The sequence below is a fragment of the Gymnoscopelus microlampas genome, assembly GCF_963454915.1.
Source record: "Gymnoscopelus microlampas genome assembly, chromosome: 17".
In the NCBI taxonomy this organism is placed as follows: Eukaryota; Metazoa; Chordata; class Actinopteri; order Myctophiformes; family Myctophidae; genus Gymnoscopelus; species Gymnoscopelus microlampas.
In genome coordinates this window covers 46673914-46696274 of record NC_139954.1, presented here as the reverse complement: position 1 = coordinate 46696274, position 22361 = coordinate 46673914, and the positions used below count along the sequence as shown (strand labels likewise).

General features: G+C 42.3%; 1 protein-coding gene across 1 annotated transcript; it reads left to right on the top strand.

The window, feature by feature from the left end:
- Positions 1-1496: 1496 nt before the first annotated feature.
- On the top strand, positions 1497-20576 carry tmem237a (transmembrane protein 237a; the record flags this gene model as incomplete). Its single annotated transcript, XM_084085379.1, has 10 exons — positions 1497-1572; positions 3244-3366; positions 5320-5428; positions 6083-6243; positions 6666-6774; positions 6967-7158; positions 12030-12103; positions 17339-17426; positions 17635-17756; positions 20503-20576. 10 exons carry the CDS (start codon positions 1497-1499, stop codon positions 20574-20576), a joined length of 1128 nt encoding a protein of 375 aa, XP_083941505.1.
- Between the last annotated feature and the right edge of the window lie 1785 nt (positions 20577-22361).

Below are 22361 nucleotides of genomic sequence, written 5' to 3'. Positions count from 1 at the left end.
GTGTGTGTGTGTGTGTGTGTGTGTGTGTGTGTGTGTGTGTGTGTGTGTGTGTGTGTGTGTTTTGTTTAATGGCTGTCTTTGCAAAGCAAACTTAAAGTCGCAGTGAGTGATTTATTTGGCCCCTGATGATGCACACACGCACGTGTGTGTGTGTGTGTGTGTGTGTGTGTGTGTGTGTGTGTGTGTGTGTGTGTGTGTGTGTGTGTGTGTGTGTGTGTGTGTGTGTGTGTGTGTGTGTGTGTGTGTGTGTGTTGTGCGTGTGCGTGTGTAATAGGATTGGTTGATTTATCTTTGACACCATCTGTCAGAACAACTCAGGTATCAGAGTTCAAAGTTCACTGACATTCTGTATAGAAATATGATTAAAACTAATACAAATATTATCAACGATTTGATTAAACTTTGAGATTATTATTATTATTATTATTATTATTATTGTTATTATTATTACCCTTAATAGTGTTGTTATTATTATTATTATTAGTGTTGTTTTTATTGTTTTATGATATATTAAATTATTATATTAAATGTATGATTATTATTCCTAAATGCTTTTCTTTTCTTGTCAGATTCGTTGCCCATTGGTCCAACATAAGGGGCTGGACAAGCCGGTGATGACATCACAGCGGAGCAGGCCAATCAGACGGCAGAGTGAGGCCGATCCTCCCCGCTAAGCTAACGCTAAGCTCCTTCCACAGAGGGGGGTGGGGGGGGGGGGTGCTGGGTCTCAACACCCCCCCCCCCACCCTCTGTCATGTGACACTCTAAACACTCTAAGCTTCAGTGAAGGAGGTGTTTCAGACTCGCCCTAAGACATGAGAGAGAGAAAGAGAGAGAGAGAGGAGCAGCAAAGGTGATTCTTATTCTGAAGTAAGTCTTAATTATTTTAAAGTAAGCGTTAAATAGATCTATATTAATCATTACTATAGAGTGTTCTCTATAAGATGTATTCTGCAATGTAGTGGGGGTCCCTGCTTCATCTCTCTCATCCTATCCTATCCTAACTACAATAATTGACAAGGCCTCCAAAGTACGTCCGGGGTTGGTCAGCACAGGATCACTCCACTTGCCACCAAACTTGCCACAGACTATTGATCAGAGCTCTGGCAAATACTTGATCAGTGATCAGACTCTCAGCTTGACTGATTCCCTGATAGGCCAATCAGATCCTCAGCTTGACTTGGCAGGGCTTCACATGACGTTTATGCCAGACTTCGCATAACGTGTGTGCAGAGCTATTGTACATCTACATCTCTTATCATCAGTCAGACGTCATCTTTATTCCAGCCGTGGTTTGCTACAGGGGGTCCTTGAAATAAAAATACAAAAGTTTTAGAACCACAGTGCTACACTAAATGGAACAGAGACTTCATTAGTATCATTGATAAGACCTGTGAATGAAGTAAGGAACGATTCTTGGTGAGTTAATGTTTCTTCTCTCTGTCAGCATATAACCGTCTTATTTGGGGAAAAACATCATCATCATCATCATCAACATGCCGATAGTTAAAAGCAAGAGAAAGAAATGGAAAAAGGAAGTGAAAGAGGTGACGGATGAAGAAGACAAGGATGGTGAGTTCAACTTTATATAATGAACATAATGAATTAACCACTTAAGCCCTGTCTCTAATCTATTGAAAGCAGCACGTCTACAAGCTCACAACGTGTCTGTTCCATTCTCTGCCACACCAGTGGGTCTCAAAGTGTGGTCCAGGGACCCTCATGGGTCCTTGAGGGGGTTTCAAGCATATGAAGACAGTGACCATTAGCACATGACGACAGTGACTATTAGCATACAGTCTCTAACCCTTGGTTGCAAAGTTAGTAGGCTATGCTTTCCTTACTACTTGAGTTGAGACGGTGGTGTGTGTGGGGGGGGGAAGCAGCGTATGCTCCTCCATACGACAGTGTGTTACAGAGAGAGACGCGCAGCTGATATGTATACTTCTCCCTACAACAGTGTTTTAGCGATCGGATTTTGCTGTTTGTGTATGACTTCTAAACACCCTTGTTTGAACGGCTTTTAACTCGTCTAGGAACCAATATGCAGAACCGAAATGAAATTATTGTTATGGGTACCCGCCATTTCCATTTCTTATTCGGTTCCAACTTGGAACCGAACGTCGGTAGCCTGGTAAACCCCTCCCTCCGGAAATCTCATTGTCTCCGCCAGGAGACTATGTTTTCACTTTCCGTCCCCCCCCTCGGCCAAGCTAACATTGGTCAAGCCACACGTGACAATACGTTGAAAGAGTGTGCTCTGATTGGCTAGTGAGACGCATGACGTATAGCGGGCCTATAAATAAATAGATGTGTCACTTTGAAAGAGTCTGTGTCTCTTTCAAAGTGAGGTAAGACAGGAATAATCACGAAATGGCTGAGAAATGGCGGAGCAATACATTATGTAGACACACTGGTGTCATCACAATACGTAATATAAATAGCTTAGACAGGATTAATCAATATTTGCTGGCGGAGACTTGTGCTCCGAGGAGCACATTTTCTAGTTTGTATTTGATTTCAGGAGTGAGTCTGGCACGGGGGCCTGTTTGGCTTTTTGGCTGTGGGCTGGAGCTCGGCAGGAGTAAAACCGTTGACTGACAACCCCTTCAGCCAATCAGCAGTTAGTTCCCCTTCAGCCAATCAGCAGTTCATTCCAGCACTACCAGAGCAACGTGAAGCAAGGGGACTTTTTGAAAATAGGTTGCTTTATTCGGATACATGCGTGTCACTGCCCGCCCCTGCCGGTTCTCTGAAATGTTATTTTTAAATAGGCTCTGTCATGATTAATTGACCACATATATGAAGTTAAACAACTAAATGTTAAACAACTAAACTAAACGATATCTTAAAAGTAAATTCTGTGCCACAAAACAAGTTTGAGAGTGTTTTCTTTGTTTTAAAATCGAAATCAAAAACAGCGGACAAAATTTCAATGGCCGACAAACCATTTCGGTTGGCTGCACTCGGCTCCATTTGGGTTCACTCGGGTTCCACCTGATTGGCCGACCTCCGCTGTCAATCACAGAACAATGAGCGAGGTCGCTGATAGTCGAGTCGAGTCCATTTTGTGGACGAGCAAGAAACACCCAGATAAGCCCTCAGGCAAATGAGATTTCCGGAAGGGGGGTGGGGGATTACCAGGCTAGAATGTCGGTGCCCAACCCTACTTATTGTGCATATTGCCTATTGGTATTCCTTGGCCCCCTGCTTGCAGCTATAGTTATTATTATTGTATTTCAGTGGAGCTGCAGATGGAGGAAGCAGCCAGCAGGAGGCAGTCTGAAAGCATGGAGCCTGTGACTCCGCCCCCTCAGGAAGCAGCACCACATAAGAAGAGGAAGAAAAAGAAGACGCTGCCGTTAGGTACCAGCATGGATATTGATTGATTGATTGAATACTTTATTCAGAAGATTGCAGAGAAAAAACACATGGAAGTACAGTTCACACTACACGGTCATAGAAACCTAGATACCTCATTGGCCGCTGCAGTTCATTGGAGCGACCTGTATCCGCGGCCGCCATATTGGAAATGGCAGCCGAGCCTTCTAGTAGATTTATAGATCCATTGAAGCTGACAGTCTCTCCACTGTTAAAATCATCACAACTGGCCTTTCTGTGTGAAGTTTTCATGTTCTCCCCGTGTCCCCTAGGGTAGGTACCCTCACAAAAATGAGCCTGATGGAGGGGAAAGGAACTGGTTGGAATAACGTGTTCCTTCCACGCGCTACATCCAACAAGGGAAACTCCCCCCTGTTAGGTGATAAGAAGGCTAGTTGGCTCTCATGCATTGAAGGAGGCATGAGCTCAGCTCTGGGCTCCCTAGGCTGGCAGGGGGAGTGTAGCGCCCAGGATTTCTTAGACAATTGGCACTGGGTGGAAAAAGGGTTGCAAAATCGTGGGATAAAAAAATATATAGTAAAATCATCACAACTCCCTGAATTTTCAAGTGGTTAAGTTTGTAACAAATGCCAGACATGCCACACGTGGTTACGTCTAAAATGCATATTTTCAAACCAAAATGCTTTTATCTAATCCAAGTAACAGTAATAGTCACAAAGCATTTCTGTCCAGTCACCGTAGGAGATAATATACATGAAATCTGCAGATATGCCACATTGCATAATTGCCTTTTCTGTCTATATCCAACATCCTCATCATGTTCAAACATTATATAATAAATACCACAATGAAATAAGTAAATTCGACAATGAAATAAATATGTATTTTTACATTTTTGGACCAACAAACTTCTATTGCTATCAACTTGACTAGACTGAAATAATTGACCATCATTGAGTTTTTTTTTATTATTATACAAAAACAGCAAATACAAATTAAATCGTCTGTATTCTATATTATTTTTGACCGGCAATGACGAGATTTCTTGTCATATTTTGCAATGGCTCACACCGCCAATGACGAGAATGACGAGATTTTGTGTTTTCAGTGATTTTACGATAGAGGGCGCTCTTCCGCAACCTGTGAATGATCCCAGGATCACCCAAGAAGAGCACACCCATAAATCATGTGATCACAACAAAATGAAGCTGGTTTTGTGTAGTGTTATAGGATTTATAAAAAGTAAAAATGTCTCTGCTTTCTGTACTTTTTGGCGAAAACAAGCCACATTCAACTGCCCATAACTATGGAATGGATTCCCCCCCCCCTCCCCCCCAACCCGATTATCCGAGACCCCTGTACGTGTAATGAGGCGATCGCCGGGTGGATCGCTGCGGAAAATTTGATTCTATGATTTTCAAAGGCGATGATAGAAGAAGGTACAGACAGCCTACAGGCCAGGCAGGCGCCTTTGGCATGGGAGGCAAAACTGGAACCGGAAGTTAGATGAAATACATTGGAGTCAATGAGAGACCAGCTGGTGAACAAACACTATTTCTGAACGATTGCAACCTTTGTCAGTTATAATCGGTCCAGGAATATGAAAGAATACATCATTATCACAGGTTGTTTTCCAATCACTTGTTTTTCGATGTGCGCACTTCATAGTTTTATTGAGGCATCTAAACAGCGGCAGGTATCGTTTCTGGCTCGGTAGTATCGGGATATTTGGTTGTCAGACTGGCAACGATGGACAGTCTCGCGATACTTTGGCCGTTCAGAAACGTACTTTGTGCTCTTTAGATACCTCTATAAAATCATTCAGTGTACACATTGAAAAGCAACACAACAGAAAACAATGTGTGATATGTTTTCCATCAAAGGCCCGGCTGCTGTGCGACGAATTTGCCGACTGGAATTGCTGGATAGAGAAAACAACGTTGGTGTCTCTTCCTTCATTTACCTTACTTGTCTCAGACCAGGAAGCAGAGCGCGGCGCCACACCTAACGGACACATGGAAGAGCCAATCACGGACGGGGAGGAGGCTGTTGCCACGATTACAACCAGGAAGACCAAGAAGAAGAGGTGGGTGGATCCCAACTGATCGACTCTTGGAAAAATATTTTAACTAACTAGTGCTGTACTATTATGAACTGTACAAAAAAAAGCATTTCAAGCTTGTAGATCTGTTATTTTCTTTATTTCTTGGAAAAAAAGTTGAACGTTTCTGAGACATGATGAAGACATTTTAAAGTTTTACAAACTTTCGGTGGTTTTCTGAACTCTAAACTAGGGACGGCGGGTTGAAAGTGTTTGACCAAATATAAACGGTGTCACGATACGCCAAATCTTCGATTCGACTTTCGATTTGAAGCTCATGATTCGAATTGATATTCGATTTGTATTTAATTTACATTATTAGGCTATTGACTCTTGATTTGGACTCTTGACTCGGAAGCACGGATGAACAACAGCGCCTCGGGCTTCCCTTGGACGTCCGCATGTGCAGGAGTAACATAATGAAACAGGAGTAATATAATGAAACAGGAGTAACATAATGAAACAGGAGTAATATAATGAAACAGGAGTAATATAATGAAACAGGAGTAATATAATGAAACAGGAGTTACATAATGAAATAGAGGTAGAATTGCACTTATGATTTTGATGGGTTCTTGGTACGTATCGAGTCATGTGACAGCGTTACCATTTATGGTCGTACTTTACGTCACGTGATAGGAAGTCGAAGGCGATGACGGAACACTACTCTAACGACCTTGGGGTGGAGTCTGATGACATCACCACCACCGACCTCCAATCACCCATCCCGCAGCATTCCCTGTTCTCCGCCCCACTCGGGCCGAGCCAGCCAATCGGCAAGGTGTTTGTAGAGAGAAACAGTGAGTGTTACTCGATTACCTTCTTTTATACTCGATTACGTTATTTTATACTCGATTACCCTGTTTTATACTCAATTACCTTCTTTTATACTCCATTACCTTGTTTTTTACTCTTGTGAGCTGCTATTTTAAGTAAAAAAAACAATTTCACCCATTTTCAACCTATCTTCATACCCTAATACTCATTAAAATATGATGTTATATTATATATTTATATTTATATCCCTGACATGACAAAGATTCGATGCCTGGAGCCTCAGTAGACTTTTGACTTGTTATTGTTTTGGTGTGTGTGTGTGTGTGTGTGTGTGTGTGTGTGTGTGTGTGTGTGTGTGTGTGTGTGTGTGTGTGTGTGTGTGTGTGTGTGTGTGTGTCTGTGTGTGTGTCTGTGTGTCTGTGTGTGTGTGTGCACGTGCACGTAGGGCGTTTCCACTCGCAGCACACACACGCAGACCTGACGGAGGATTACATGGAGGTCCGACAGCTGTGGACCACCAGAGATGTAGCGATGAGGGTCCACAGAACATTCAGGTACACGCACGCACGCACGCACGCACGCACGCACGCACGCACCCATGAGTGTCATGTCAATATATCTAAAGAACGGACGGACTGAACGTCTTTTCCTCTCCTTGAGTGTGATTGGTCTATTATGTCTTGACTTCCTGTCTCCACTGCAGTGTGATTGGTCTATACTGTCATGACTTCCTGTCTCTACTGCAGTGTGATTGGTCTATTCTGCCATGGCTTCCTGGCCGGCCTATCGGTGTGGAACATCATTGTGGTTTACGTTTTGGCGGGAGAACAGCTGACCACTCTACCTAACCTGCTACAGCAGTACCACCCCCTGGCCTACCCCAGCCAATCACTGCTCTACCTGCTGCTGGCTGTCAGCACTGTCTCCGCTTTCGACAGGTGTGTGTGTGTGTGTGTGTGTGTGTGTGTGTGTGTGTGTGTGTGTGTGTGTGTTTGTGTGTGTGTGTGTGTGTGTGTGTGTGTGTGTGTGTGTGTGTGTGTGTGTGTGTGTGTGTGTGTGTGTGTGTGTGTGTGTGTGTGTGTGCGCGTGCGCGTGCGCGTGTGCGTGTGCGTGTGTGTGTTTGTGTGTGTGTGTGTGTGTGTGTGTGTGTGTGTGTTTGTGTGTATTATACATTATTACTACACAGTAATTGCGATGGCTATGAGTCATGATAATACTTATCCTTCAATGCTGAGTCATAAAAACACATCTTACCATCTTACTATCTTACTACTATATAATTGACAAAAGCTCCGAAAGTTCGTCCGGGGTAAGCAAGCACAGGATCACTCCATTTGCCCCGAAACTTGCCACAGACTGTTGATCAGAGCTATGGCTATATTTTAGGCATCTTACCCCACCTCGATCTGTGATCAGACTCTCGGCTTGATTGATTCTCTGATTTGCCTATCAGACCCTCAGCCTGATCTGGCAGGTTGCCATAGCAACCAGATACAGGAAGTCTGACCTCTTTATCACATGACCGAGGTTGGGAGGTTGGGACTAGAGGTTATAGGGCCGCAAAGCAAAGTAGTGGAGCGGCTAAATGCTTTTTTCTGGCAGAATCTTTCAGTTGATGATAAAAGCGTGAAAATTGGCATGAGCAGTCTCCATGGGTCACTTGACAAGAATATTGTAATTTCAAGATGGCGGCCATTTTTCAAGATGGCCGATACCTTAGTGGGCAGTTAAGTGATATGATGGTTTATTTGGTGATACAATAAGAGAATACCAGCACTCACGGAATAGTCCTTTTAAAGGTACATTTATTTATATATTTGTAGCATTTTAAGCATGGTAGTAAGCTGCAGAAAAGTAAACAACGGACGCGTTTCGGCGTTAAGCCTTCATCAGCGTTGTGTTATTTGGTGATACAAGCATGAAAATTGGCATGAGCAGTCTCTGTGGGTCACTTGACAATAAGCCACCCACAGCTACTTGAAATTTCAAGATGGCGGCCATTTTTCAAGATGGCCGACACTTTAGTGGAGCATTTAAGTTATATAATGGTTCATTTGGTGATACAAGTATGAAAATTGGCATGAGCAGTCTCTGTGGGTCATTTGACAATAAGTCACCCACAGCTACTTGAAATTTCAAAATGGCGGCCATTTTTCAAGATGGCCACCACCTTAGTGGAGCAGTAAGCTTAAGAAATCATTTAGTTGGTGATACAAGCATGAAAATTGCCATGAGCCGTCTCAAAAGGTCATTTGACAAGAAACCGCCCACAGCCACTTGAAATTTCAAGATGTCTGCCGTCCGCCATGTGGATCCTTAAATGATACCTTTTCTCATAGAAATGTATTGGGTTCCTCAAAAAGCTCTGTCAAGAGAGGTTGTTTGACTGTGTTTTGTCTGACTCCTCGCCCACAAGCTGTCCAGTTTGGTAAAACCTGTCAGGAGTTGCCTCCCACCGGCATAGCTCTCAGGGTTCACTGAGGTAGGCTTACACAAGCTCCCTTACCACGACAAGGTAACAGTCACAAGGGAGGATAATATATATCTTTTTTTTTTTTTAACTAACAGCCATTACATGTGTCAAATAGATACTAAGTAAGGGGTGGGGGAACAAAAAATAAGATGAATAAATTAACACAGTTGTGGTGCTGATAAGCACAGTTGTGGTGCTGAACGGACAGTGCTCCAAAATTATGAGCAATGGCTAACACTGAATGGCAATAGCCACGGAACCATGACAAACTATACTAAGGAACTAAACTGAAAATGTGCACTGTTAGATATGGCAGTGGAAGGTAGTGGAAGCAATGTTACAAAGTAACAACTGAAAATTACACAGTAATAGACTAGATACAAAGTAAAACATGATGCGCCGATGTGGCGAGGGGAAGCCGAGCCTTAGGCCTACACTTGAAAACACAGAGGACAACGGGGAATAACTCTGGCAAAATAAACATGCAAATAGGTTCTAGCAGGGGCAATTACATAGGCATGTGAAACTGGGTCCATATCTGAAGCACTTACACCTTCCAGTACATGCCTTGGTGCACCCACATTTGGTCAACTCCCAACAACTCTCCGCAATAGGTGGAAGTGGAGTCCAGAAGACTTTCCACTTCTCGTCCTGTTCCACCCATCCCCAGTCAGATGGGCTCGGCATTTGTGGAGGTCGCTTCAATGCCTGTCCCCACACGTATCCAGCCTCATAAGAAGCACGTTTGGCATGCTCTTTGAGTGCTGCTTGAGTTGGCAGGATCAAGTCATATCGTCTTTGCTTTCTGGCAAAGAGATCAAGCCTGGCCTCGTTCACAGTTGTGACATCACTGGACCGGTCATACATTAGATCTTCTTAGTCTCTTGACATGGATATCTTTGGTATCTTCAGTGTCTTCAGCAGATGTAGATGCTCTCTTTTGGGCCCTTTCCAGCTCTGTGTTGTTGAACAGCTTGAATGATATGTTGCTCTGTTTCTTGTCAATGTGCTTTCTATGCCATCACCTTCATCTAGTCGGGTTGGACTAAGTAAGATAGGCAGAGCATTGATCTTATGAAATAATGGAACAATTCTTGCAATGGTATCATGACCAGTACGATCGTGCTCTCTGTTGAATAAACTTGGCTGAATGAGTTTTTCCTTGGTGACCTGCTGACAAATGAAACATCTGTCCCAGTTAGTTTTCACAACTGTTATGATGGCTTCTGCCATGTCTGCAGCATAGGCAGAGGGTTTATCATTTTACCACCTTTTTCCAAGCACTTTGATGTATGGGATACAACTAAGTTTGTGCCTTAACCCAACACTTAGTCCGATCGTTCATCCAATGCCATTTAAATCCCATGCGAACTGTACACCATCCGGTTAATTAAAACCCCATTAACCTTGGCTCGGCTCTCCCGCGCTGGCACAACCTGTCAATTCAGGTGCGGCTATCTAACTGTTTTGGGGTAAATTAGACAGCATTTGGGATACTAACTTTCAATTAGCTGACATTGAACCCCACTCTGAGGTTTAACAGCAGTGATATATCACCAGTGTGCCCTGGTAGTGCAGATATTCACTCTTATCTAATCTATCTATGATCAACAAATCAACACAACTGTTTTAGCATAATAATAATAATAATAATAATCGTCCTTAATGAAAAAAAAAACCTACATTTCTATGAGAAAATGTATCTTTTGAGGATCCAGGGGGCGACCATCTTGAAAATAGAAATTTCAAGTGGCTGGGAGTGTTTTCTTGTCAAGCAACCCTTAGAGACTGCTCATGCCAAATGTAATGCTTGTTTCACCAAATAAACCATTATATAACTTAATTGCTCCCCTAAAGTGTTGGCCATCTTGAAAAATGGCCGCCATCTTGAAATTTGAAGTAGCTGTGGGTGGCCTATTGTCAAGTGACCCAGAGAGACTGCTCATGCCAATGTTCATGCTTGTATCACCAAATAAACCATTATATAACTTAATTGCTCCACTAAAGTGTTGGCCATCTTGAAAAATGGCCGCCATCTTGAAATTTCAAATAGCTGTGGGTGGCCTATTGTCAAGTGACCCACAGAGACTGCTCATGCCAATTTTCATGCTTGTATCACCAAATAAACCATCATATCACTTAACTGCCCACTAAGGTGTCGGCCATCTTGAAAAATGGCCGCCATCTTGAAATTACAAATGGCTCAGACAATATTCTTGTCAAGTGACCCATGGAGACTGCTCACGCCAATTTTCACGCTTTTATCATAAGTTGAAAGATCGTAGCACTTATCTGCTCCGCTAAAGCGGGGAGGAGAGGAGAGGAGAGGAGAGGAGAGGAGAGGAGAGGAGAGGAGAGGCCAGAGGGGCCGGACTTGGCATGACGTGTGTGCAGAGTGACTAGGCCAAGTAAGTAAATAGGGAAGAACTTGAACAATACAATAAAGAGGTGATGATGTGAATCTGTTGCACACACCACTAAAGAACGAGGAGGAAATTAACTATTTAGAAGGGATGACAGAGGAAATGTTTGGAGAGTTTGAACACCCTGACATCTGATGAGTTTTGGACTCTGTCTGGACCAACCTCAGATCTAGGGCCTAGATGTGAGGGCCGCGACGGAAAGCTGATGTGACGACGGAAAACTAGATGTGAGGGCCGCAAAGTGGCCCTGACATCTAGTTCTAACTAATAGATAGACATTATTATTAATATTAATATTATTATTATTATTATTCATCCTCCAGGGTGGTTTAATAAATATTATTATTCTTCTTATATATATATTATTATTCATATTCCAGGGTGGTTTAATAAATATATTATTATTCATATTAACACATTGGGTGCCTGGATTTTTTCATAACAACATACCGTGACTGCGCTTTGCTGTTTAAAGCTCTAGACTCCACGACGAGCAAATCCACGGAAAAAAAAGCATCCATTCATGTAGCGCCATGACCCTGGCTACATCCTGCAACAATAACATTTCACTCGCGAGTTACAACGGGGGGGGGGTCGCGCATCGCGTATGACCGGTTTTCCCACCGGAAACAGATTCGGAGATACAGGCGTTTTAAAGAAGGAAATAGACAGGAAGCGGATGGGGAGGCGGTTTCCGGTTTCCGGTGATCTATCTGGCCTATCCTTCTCAGGATCACAATGGGTAGCTGCTCTAGCCCCTCCCGTGCGGAAAAAAACAAAAAAACCAAAAAGACACCAAAACCGTTTTAATACGGTTTTGGCACTCCCAGTAAGTTTTTGCACCTTTTGCAAAACCGTATAAATACGGTTTTGGCACCCCATGTGTTAATATATATTATTATTCATATTCCAGGGTGAACCTGGCCAAAGCATCCATGGCTCTGCGAGGTTTCGTCACGTTGGATCCCACAGCACTCGCCTCCTTCTGTAAGTGACATCACACATGATGGGCGGGGCCTCCTTCTGTAAGTGACATCACACGTGATGGGCGGGGCCTCCTTCTGTAAGTGACATCACACGTGATGGGCGGGGCCTCCTTCTGTGACATCAATAATTATAATATAATAATAATAAACTTTAATTGTGTAGGACCTTTCATGACATCAAATGCAGCCCACAGTGCTTTACATAAAAAAGAAAAATAACACAATATTAAACTAGATTAAAAATATTAAGATCAAAAACATGATCAAGAACAAATTAAAACAATGCAAGGAAATAGTAAGAACAAAACATCACTACATCACTTTAGAAGGATTCCAGACTCTAGAATGTATTTAGGTAAGCTATCTAGGTCTTGTTTGTGTCATTTGTTACAAAGCTATCCTCTACAGTGTAGAGCAGTGGTAACCAACCTTTTCAAGCCCAAGAGCACATTTTATTTCCAATTGTAAGCCGTGATCTACCACTAAAATATGTTTTAAAAAAAAACAGTTGTCACGATTGCAATTACTGACAGGCTCAATGCATGTGCATACATCCACACAAAGACTAGTGGTTTAAATTTTGGCAGTGGTGGCCTAAAGGTTAGAGGAGCGCCCTCGTTGCCGGAAGGTTGCCGGTTCGAATCCCCGGACCGGCAGGAAAGGTCTGGGTGGGGAAGTGAATGTTCACCACTTCCCCAACACCACTGAAGTGCCCTTGAGCAAGGCACTGAACCCCAACTGCTCCAGTGGAGCTGCGTAGTGGCCAACAGTATAAGACTGTGGTTGTACTAGTCAGCTCCCAGGTTTTAATGTGTCTGTCTGTCTGTGTTTTTCTATGTGCAGGGCGTTGCTGAAAATGAGCACTTGTGCTCAGCTACTACCCTGGGTAAATAAAGAACAAAAAAAACAAAAAATAATAAGAATAAAGATGATAGTTATATAATCAATGCCTAAATATTAAGAAAATGTATTAGAAATATAAGGACAAATATTGAGTTATTTTTAAATAAAACAAAACACAAAGGACATGAAATAAATTGCTTTTACAGATTTCTTCTCTTCAATGCACAATATTTAGTTTCTCAGTTCTCAATTTCTCAGAATTTTCACATTTACAGTTATTCTGTTCAAATTACAAAAATGCATCCATGACCATGCACAGGGCTTTTCTTAATCACAGATATGGTGACAGATACAGTACTCTCAGGATCAGCCCACCTTTAATGAGACTTCTGTGACTGCACATTATCTGCAAGCCTTTTTGAAATCTGGTTGATACTTTGTGAATAATGAATCTGAGGCAGTCATTAAGATGTGAGTCAGTCATACGAGTTCTAAACTTGGATTTTATTATTTTCAAGTAGGCATGCAGCTTAAGTGCACACAGAGATGGGCAGTATTTGAAATACATGTATTTGAAATATGTATTTGAAATACTTTTTTGTATTTTGTAATTTGTATTTGGCCGGGATGGAAAAAATGAAATGTAATTTGTATCAAAATACTTTCAAATATTTTTCAAATAGTATTTTCTGTATTTGAAATACATAAAATACTTTATTTTATTTTATGGGCAGTATTTGAAATAGATGTATTTGAAATACGTATTTGAAATACTTTTTTGTATTTGAAATACGTATTTGAAATACTTTTTTGTATTTTGTAATTTGTATTTGGCTGGGATGGAAAAAATGAAATACTTTCAAATGTAGTATTTTGTATTTTCAAAATACAAAAATACGTATTTTGTATTTTCAAAATACATTTCTCTGACCTGTATTTATATTTTGTATTTTGATACTTTGTTTGATCCAGTATTTGTATTTTGTATCAAAATACATTTCTCTGACCTGTATTTATATTTTGTATTTTGATACTTTGTTTGACCCAGTATTTGTATTTTGTATCAAAATACTTTTCAATGTATTTTCGCCCATCTCTGAGTGCACAAGACACAATCAGGGGATACTTCACAAGTGACCAGGTTTCTAGCTCTGCCCTCCAGTTGTTAGTCAGTTAGTAGTTCAAAAATCTCCATTTCAACAACTGTAGTTAATGCAAACACATCCTGAATTTTAACTGACAGCTGTTCAATGTCAATACTGAGGAAAGGGTTTGATACAAAAGCAGCTACTTAACTCATGCCTTGTACCTCAACAAATCTACGGCCAAATTCTGATTTCAGTTTGTTCAATTGGGCACAGAATTGTTCGGGATGAAAAGCAGTTGTCTGTGAGGTTTTGTGACACCTTCTCAAGATTTGGGAAGTGTGTCAGACACACTTCCCAAATTTTTATCTGAGAGCTCCACCAATCGAGCATCCTTTTGAATCCGTTGACTGCACTGATCATTTGACCAATGCCTCTGTCCTTTCCCTTGCAATTCTCGGTTAAGGTTGTTTAGTTTTGCTGTAGGTCCGTAAGAAAACCTAAGTCCAATAACCAAGCATCGTCAGACATCAATGATCTGCTCATACTCCTCCTCGTCCCTCGACTTCAGAAAAATGTTGATCTCTGGCAGTAAATCCAGAAAACGCTGCAGCACGTTGCCCCGACGAGCCACCTAACGTCTGCATGAAGTAACAAATCTCCATATGCAGAGTCAGTGCCAGTGCTCATTGACATTTTCAGAATCTTCTTTAAGAAGATTAGTTAACATTCTTTGAAAAGTTATGATTTTTAGCGGTGCCAACCACTCTACGTTTGACTTTGTCTGCGTGTCCGTCCGTATGTCCGTCCGTCCGTTTGTGTGAGCACGGGATGAGCACGGCAAAGAAGCAACAGATAGAAACACACGCACACACACACACACACACACACACACACACACACACACACACACACACACACACACACACACACACACACACACGGACTTGCAGATTGCCTATGCCATCTCTCCTCTCATTGGCCACACGTGCCACTGGTTATCTGTCCAGGGACCCCCAGCGTATGTTATGTCCGTCCGCCCGTATGAGCACGGGATGAGCACGGGATTTTAAACAGCTATAACTCCAGTTTGCAGCATGCCACCAAGTCCAAATTTGGTATGTGGACTTAGACCACCAATAGGGTCGAGCATGAATTGCTGAAGCCCCGCCCCCTCTGTCTTAGTGGCAGCGGTGGCCTAGTGGTTAGAGGGGCGGCCTTGATACCAGAAGGTCCCTAGTTCGATTCCCCAATTCATCACATCAATCATGAATCACCGCTGAATAGCCCTTGAGCAAGGCTTCCATGCAGGGTCTGCTGTAAATAAGTTCCGCACTTAGTCCAACACCCTGGGTAAACAACACACTTTGCTTTGCTTTGCTTTGCTTCCCATTGGCTGGCCTTTACACAGCCATAACTCAAGTTCGCAGCATGCTACGGAGTACAAATTTTGCACATGGACTAAAACCACCAATAGGGACGAACTGTAATTACTTAAGCCCCGCCCCCTCTGTCTGCCCATTGGCTGGCCTTTAAACGGCCATTATTCCAGTTTGCAGCATGCTACCAAGTACAAATTTGGTAAGTGGACTCAGACCACCAATAGGGACGAACTGAAATGAGTTAAGGCCCGCCCCAAAGGCACCGCTTCCTTCACACAGGGTGTGATTTTTTCCCATTCCAAGTGGCTATGAGTGACTTACAAAGTTTGCGGGCCTTGGGTAGACAACCTGGCCTGGCGGAGATTGGCGGAGATCTGCGCTCTGAGGAGGACCATTGCTTGAGCTCTGCTGCGATGGCACTTGGTAACGTTGTTGTTGTTGAACACTGTTTGAAGATTTAAATCCAGCGTTCTCCACTGAAAAGGCTTGCATGTCACGAGACTGCGCTCGTTATTTCTTGAGCGCGACCCGCAAGTTGAATTATGTGTGCGCGGAATGTACAGGAAAACAACGACGCATGGCTACCCTTCGACCAGCGTTGCCAGATTTTGTGAGAGAAACAAGCAACCAGGTCTATGAAAAGAAGTCCAAAATAAGCGACTAGGGCAGTTCAGTCAAACTTTATTGTCGAATGTTGTTTTAGAGCAGTGGTTCACAAACATTTTCATATCAAGGACCCCCAATATATTCAAGTGACTTTACAGAAAAACAAGCCCAAAGTAGCTTATAATAAGCAGACTTGGCAACACTGCCTTGGACGCACTGCTCTAGTCTACACTACACAAATTCTGTGAATTGTCGATGGCTGCCCGTCTGCCACCGGGCCCACCCCGCGATCGACTTAGATAGAAGGCTTTGATGATCTACCAGTAGATCGTAATCGACTGGTTGGTTACCCCTGGTGTAGAGGATAGCTTTGATAGACCGCTATCTCCTCCTGGAGGTCTGATAGACCTCTCTGTCTCCTCCTAATAATAATAATAATAATGCCTGGAAGTTATATAGCGCTTTTCTGAGTACTCAAAGTCGCTTTACAAAGCTAAACTAAGTAGAACACAATCAAATCACAGGGTAAGTGATTTGCTTTGGTTAAAATAAGTATTAAATATTCTGATAGTACTCATTGCTATAGAGTGTTTGTTCAGTATTAGGAGTCTCCTTGTCTCTCCACCTCTTTATTAAACAGAAAATGCATTTTCGTTTCAGTTTCAGTTTCATTTCCAATTTTATCCAACCAGGACAGAGAACTCAATCAGGATACAGATTAAACAAGTGAAATTGGAAGTGATGACACTAAGAAATGAGCAGACAAAATTGGAACTGGAACACTATACAAATTAAGCTTAAAAATTGTTACTTTCTCCTGATTGGCTGAGATTTTGACACCTACAGAAAAATGTATTTTCTGTTGGAGAGACATGGAGACATGAGCTGGAGAGACATGGAGACTCCTGTTACTGAACAAACACTCTATAGCAATGATTACTATCAGAATATAGTGTTTCAACCTTTTAACACAATACTTTTTGTTTTAACCCAAAAATATCACTTACCCTACCTTTAATAAGAAAATACAGAGAATAAAAAGTTAAAAAGGCTACAGAAGGCCAGGGAATAAAACAAAAGTTGAGACTAGGGTGGTAGGAGATCAGCTAGGAGGTCAGCGCTTTCAGCTGTTTTGATAATAATAGTAGCCTAAATAGATCACTCTCTAAATAATAATGATGATAATAATAATGATGATGATGATAATAATAATGATAATAATGATCGTGTGTGTGTGTGTGTGTGTGTGTGTGTGTGTGTGTGTGTGTGTGTGTGTGTGTGTGTGTGTGTGTGTGTGTGTGTGTGTGTGTGTGTTCACAGTGTATTTCATGGCCCTCATATTGTCTCTCAGCCAACAAATGACCAGTGATCGTATCAACCTTTACCCAACAGCCAATGAAACGCTTTGGTGAGACCTCCTTCTACCCTCCTTCTCCTCTCCTCTCCTCTCCTCTCCTCTCCTCCCCAATAACTCCTCTCTCTCTCTCTCTCTCTCTCTGTCTCTCTCTCTCTCTCTCTCTCTCTCTCTCTCTCTCTCTCTCTCTCTCTCTCTCTCTCTCTCTCTCTCTCTCTCTCTCTCTCTCTCTCTCTCTCTGTCTATGTCTCTCTCTCTCCAGGCCTCCAGGCTCGGAGCATCAGATTTTACAGCCATGGATCGTAGTGAATTTGGTCGTCGCTCTGCTAGTAGGCCTGGCTTGGGCCTGCATCTCATCCAGACCTGAACTAGATTACACTGAAGGTAATTTATTTAATAATAATATATATATATATATATAAATATATATATATATATATATATAATAATATATATATATATATATATATATATATATATATAGGGGTCGCGCTAGGATTTTAATCTGCCGGTCCCAATGTCCGGAAGGATTCAAATTTATCGGACATCTGACAAAAATAACGGTCATAATTATTTTTATGTATTAATGACAAGCAGGTGCGTAAATACAGTATAACACTTAGGCCTACAGCATTATATTTTGGATTGAGCTATTTGAACATGAACCATCATAATATTTTATATAGCAGGGTCATCTTACACAAATACATTAATTACCTACATTACCATTTGCGCATGCTGCGTGCGTAATGGTTTCTCCATAATCAATTGCGTTTGTATGCATTTTCTACTCAGAGGGCACTGCACAAAATTGGGCATTTCAGATTAATCCTTCATAACGTGGCTCAGCTGACCAGTTAGGGCAATACATTATAGACCACTACTCACTCACAGGAGGTTATGCTGTATAGTTAGACAGTGGATGGCTGGATGCCATCCGTGCGTCTAGTTGGGACAGCCGTGGGAAAGTTGATGAGTTGTGAGAATCTTGTCGTCTCCTCATAGAGCTATTCAGTTCAAAGTGGTAACACGTTTTAACGTGTCCACCTCATAGAGTTAAAAATAGGTCCACGGTTATGATTAACGTCATGTTTCACCTCGATGCCATAGTTGCAGTAGCCTATAGCTGTTGTGAAGAGTATTTACGCATCTGTGTTAGATTTCATCTTCAACCTGCACTGTTGTTAAACTGTAGGGCAACTTACCAACTTTACTCACAAGTGCCCTTGTATTAGCCTAGTATCTGTGACATATTCTAACTCGTAATGATACAACTTGTGTGTGACCGGCTGTTAAATACACAACTTTATATAATGTAACTTGTAACCGGACCGCGGTCTCTGTCTGACTGCCGAGACCGCAGTCTGTACGCAGCAGCAACAACTAGCTCTCTTCTTCCTGTTGTACCTTCACAATAAAGTGTCTCCCATTTACCGCCCAATGCAGCACATTTTACACTGGTTATTATTTATAGGAAATAGGTGTAACCTACCAGCGTGTGACAAACTCCTTTCTTTCTACCGCTCTCTCTCTCTCCCAGAAACACACGCACGCTGTTAAGAGAGAGAGAGAAAGAAAGAGCGAGCGAGAGAGAGAGAGAGCTTGCAAAGCAGAGGATTTGAAATGTGCCTAATTTGCGGTGATAATTAATGAACTGCCGTGTCATTATCAACCGGTCAGGATGTCCGGAGAGATTTATTTTTTCCGGTCTTTGTCATAAAAAAACGGTCAAAACCGGCAATTATCGGACTAACGCGACCTCTGATATATATATATATAGGGGTATACTGTAAATGAAGCCTACTTTTCAGCAATTTCAAATCGCCATAGTTTTATATCCTATGGACTCGACAATGAATGCTATTGGTTGGGACCAGAGCGGGGGTGGGGAACTAATGCTATTGTTTGTGTAGCATGTCAACCAAATCATTACAAGGTAGCCACACCAGCATACCCTACTTTATGATCAATTTTAAAATAGATGGGACCATCAACCTTCAGTGATTAGCACCCATCAGGGGATCGATTATACTGGAGATAAATATTCTGTGAGTACTTGAAAATCTAAGATAAATTGAAAAATCACACCCCGTGTGAAGAGAGTGGTTCCTTTGATGAGCCCCGTATTGATGTTGTCATCAATGTTTGTTTTTCGGACATACACCCGGACACACAGACAAAGTCAGATATAGGAGTGGTTGGCACCTCAAAAATCTCTGGCACTGGGACAACACAGACAGAAATAAGTCTGGCACTGAATGAGTTAAGTCAATCAAGTGTAAAGTGTTGAATGGAGCCTAATTGCTTCTGACACCAACAGGGGTGAAACAGCGAGACTACAGGCCATTCATAGGAACTGTAACACTTCCTATATAGCCTCAATTTACAACTTGGAAGCAGCCATAACTCCAGTTCCCAAAATGCTAAACACCCAAACTTGCTAGGTGCTCTTAGAAGGCCTACTTCCGTTGTGTCTGATTGCCTTGAAACTTCAACCACACACTCTCTGAGGGGTGTGGAGTTCAATGGTGCAACCCGGAAGTGGATATGTTCACTTCCGGTTATACCAGGAATTGGTCGTAGATCCCTACCTCCCGAACACAAGGTTGCACAGGTATGTCAGTGGACGTGGGTGCTGTAAGTGCATTGCTGTTCACCAGCAGTGTTATAGCAATGTTTAAAACTTCAAAGGGCCATACTTCAGTGACCATTGCTCTGGTGTGATGTAATATAATCTGAGTTCCCAGAAGTTTTCGTCGGCTCTGCGAGGAACTTCTGGGTCAGAGCCCTGGGATTTGTGGGCGGGATGTCATTTACGCTCTGAATCTGAGCGGACACGCCTCTTACCGGTCTGGAGCTGTGCAACTCGTCTAAAAAGTCCGATGAGAGGCAAACAGCAGTACACAACAATGGCGGCCGCAATTTCTCAAGGGGAAATTGCTTCCCGTCGATCCTATGTAGATGCAACACCCACTGCATGTGGGTGTTGATTCAAATCATTGGCTGTTGATTTGAATCACAACGCAGTGGCCGCGCCCCCGCTGTCCAAACTCCGAGGCAATGCCTCCCAGACTAGATGTAATAGAACGAGGTGTGGTGTAATAAAACGAGGTGTGTTGTCTCATTGCAGACTTCCTTATGTCCATGGAGGTGGACTCGTACCCGCGGCCCGAGGACAACTTCCCTGCTGACATTCCTGCATGAAATCACATCAGTTTTATTTTATTTTATTTTATTTATATCGTCGCTGCCGGGCAGAAACCAACTATGTCTGTTTTTCAACTTTAAAAAAAATAAATATGTAAAAACCCATCAGTGCTATTGAACACCCTTTACGTCTGTGTGTGGGTTTTACAAATATTAAACCAATGACAAATATTAAAAAGGGCTTCTGACTAAACCTCCTAACTCCATTGGATCCTCAAACTGTCGTTAAAACTACCTAACTCCAACTCAGGCTTTTTCTTTTGTCTGACTTTGTCATTCTAATCAATGGACAAAACAACTCCACATTAATGGTCAAAAACTCCACTTGACCTGTATTTGGGCAAAGTGATGATAATATAATGTATTTAATATAATAATAATATAATGTATTTGGGCAAAGTGATGATAATAAGACACATTCAAGTATCTGACAATGTGTAAAGTCCCCATACGAACTTTGATGAGGCTGTTGTTGTCTTATTTTTACCAGCTTGCAAAGCACGCTGGTCTAAGAAGAGACTGACCACTATTCGACATGTTTTCGATCATGCTGTTCTTTAAGCCAATGAGGATACTTTCCCATACTCTGAACGTGCGGTCTCGTCCTCCCAAGCTATGGCTACTATGGCTACTAGACATGCCTCTCGCCTCTATGGCTACTATACACGCCTGCCGTGACACAGAGTAATATATAGGACTGAAGTGAAAAAAAATCCTCAAAATTTAAGTAAAGTACTTGAGTAAATGTACTTTGTTACTTTACACCTCTGCATACAAGCTGTGTAGCGTGCGTTCTTGCCTAGCAGTGTTGCCACATTCTGCGAGAGAAATAAGCAACCAGGTCTAAGCCAATGGGGAGCCACTAGCAGTGTTGCCAGATTCTGCGAGACAAATCAGGATCTATGAAAACAAGCCGCGCATACACGGCACACACACACACACACACACACACACACACACACACACACACACACACACACACACACACACACACACACACACACACACACACACTCACTCACAGAAAAAAGAAAGCAAGCTGGTATACATAACTGTGTGTCATGTCTTGTTCATTTCCTTGGTGGACAGTTGGTTTCTGCCCGACAGCAGAGACATATTGATTTATTTATATTGATATTAATTTCTACCTCTGTCGTCTGTTAACAAACGTTCATCTGGTGTCTTGTTCTTGTGTTAAATTCAGTTCCAAATCAGATGTTGTCTTTATTTGTTTTATTTTGTTTTGCATAACGTGTATAGATTTACATTGTCAATTCCATGTCAACCGATTCATTAATATTGTAAATAAAGAAGTCTTTCTGATCTACATATCCGTCCGTCCGTCTCTCTTATATAGATGTGTATATGTTTCAGGGAAATTGGCATTCCAGGTCAATTGGAAAAGAAGCGCTTGTTTTCACCGCCCCCAGGCAATTCTGTAGAACCAACGCTAGAGGGCAATGCAAGCCAGACATGAGTCCCACACCACACACGCACGCATGCACACGCGCACAAACAAGCACGCACACACGCATGCGCGCACACACGTGCGTGTGCAAATGCAGTCCCCACAACATCATTTACGATTCTGTGCCTATCGGTACGTAACTCGGACGGCGCTTAGTCGACTAGTCGACTGAGTCGGCGCGCCTCAGTCATGGTCCAAAACTATACTTTATCGGCGGAAAAAAGTAGTCCGCGGTTGTTTGAAAAAGTAATGTCCCAAGCGGGAGTCAAACCCAGACTCCCAGTGGTAGTGGATGGGGAGTCCAATGATTATCG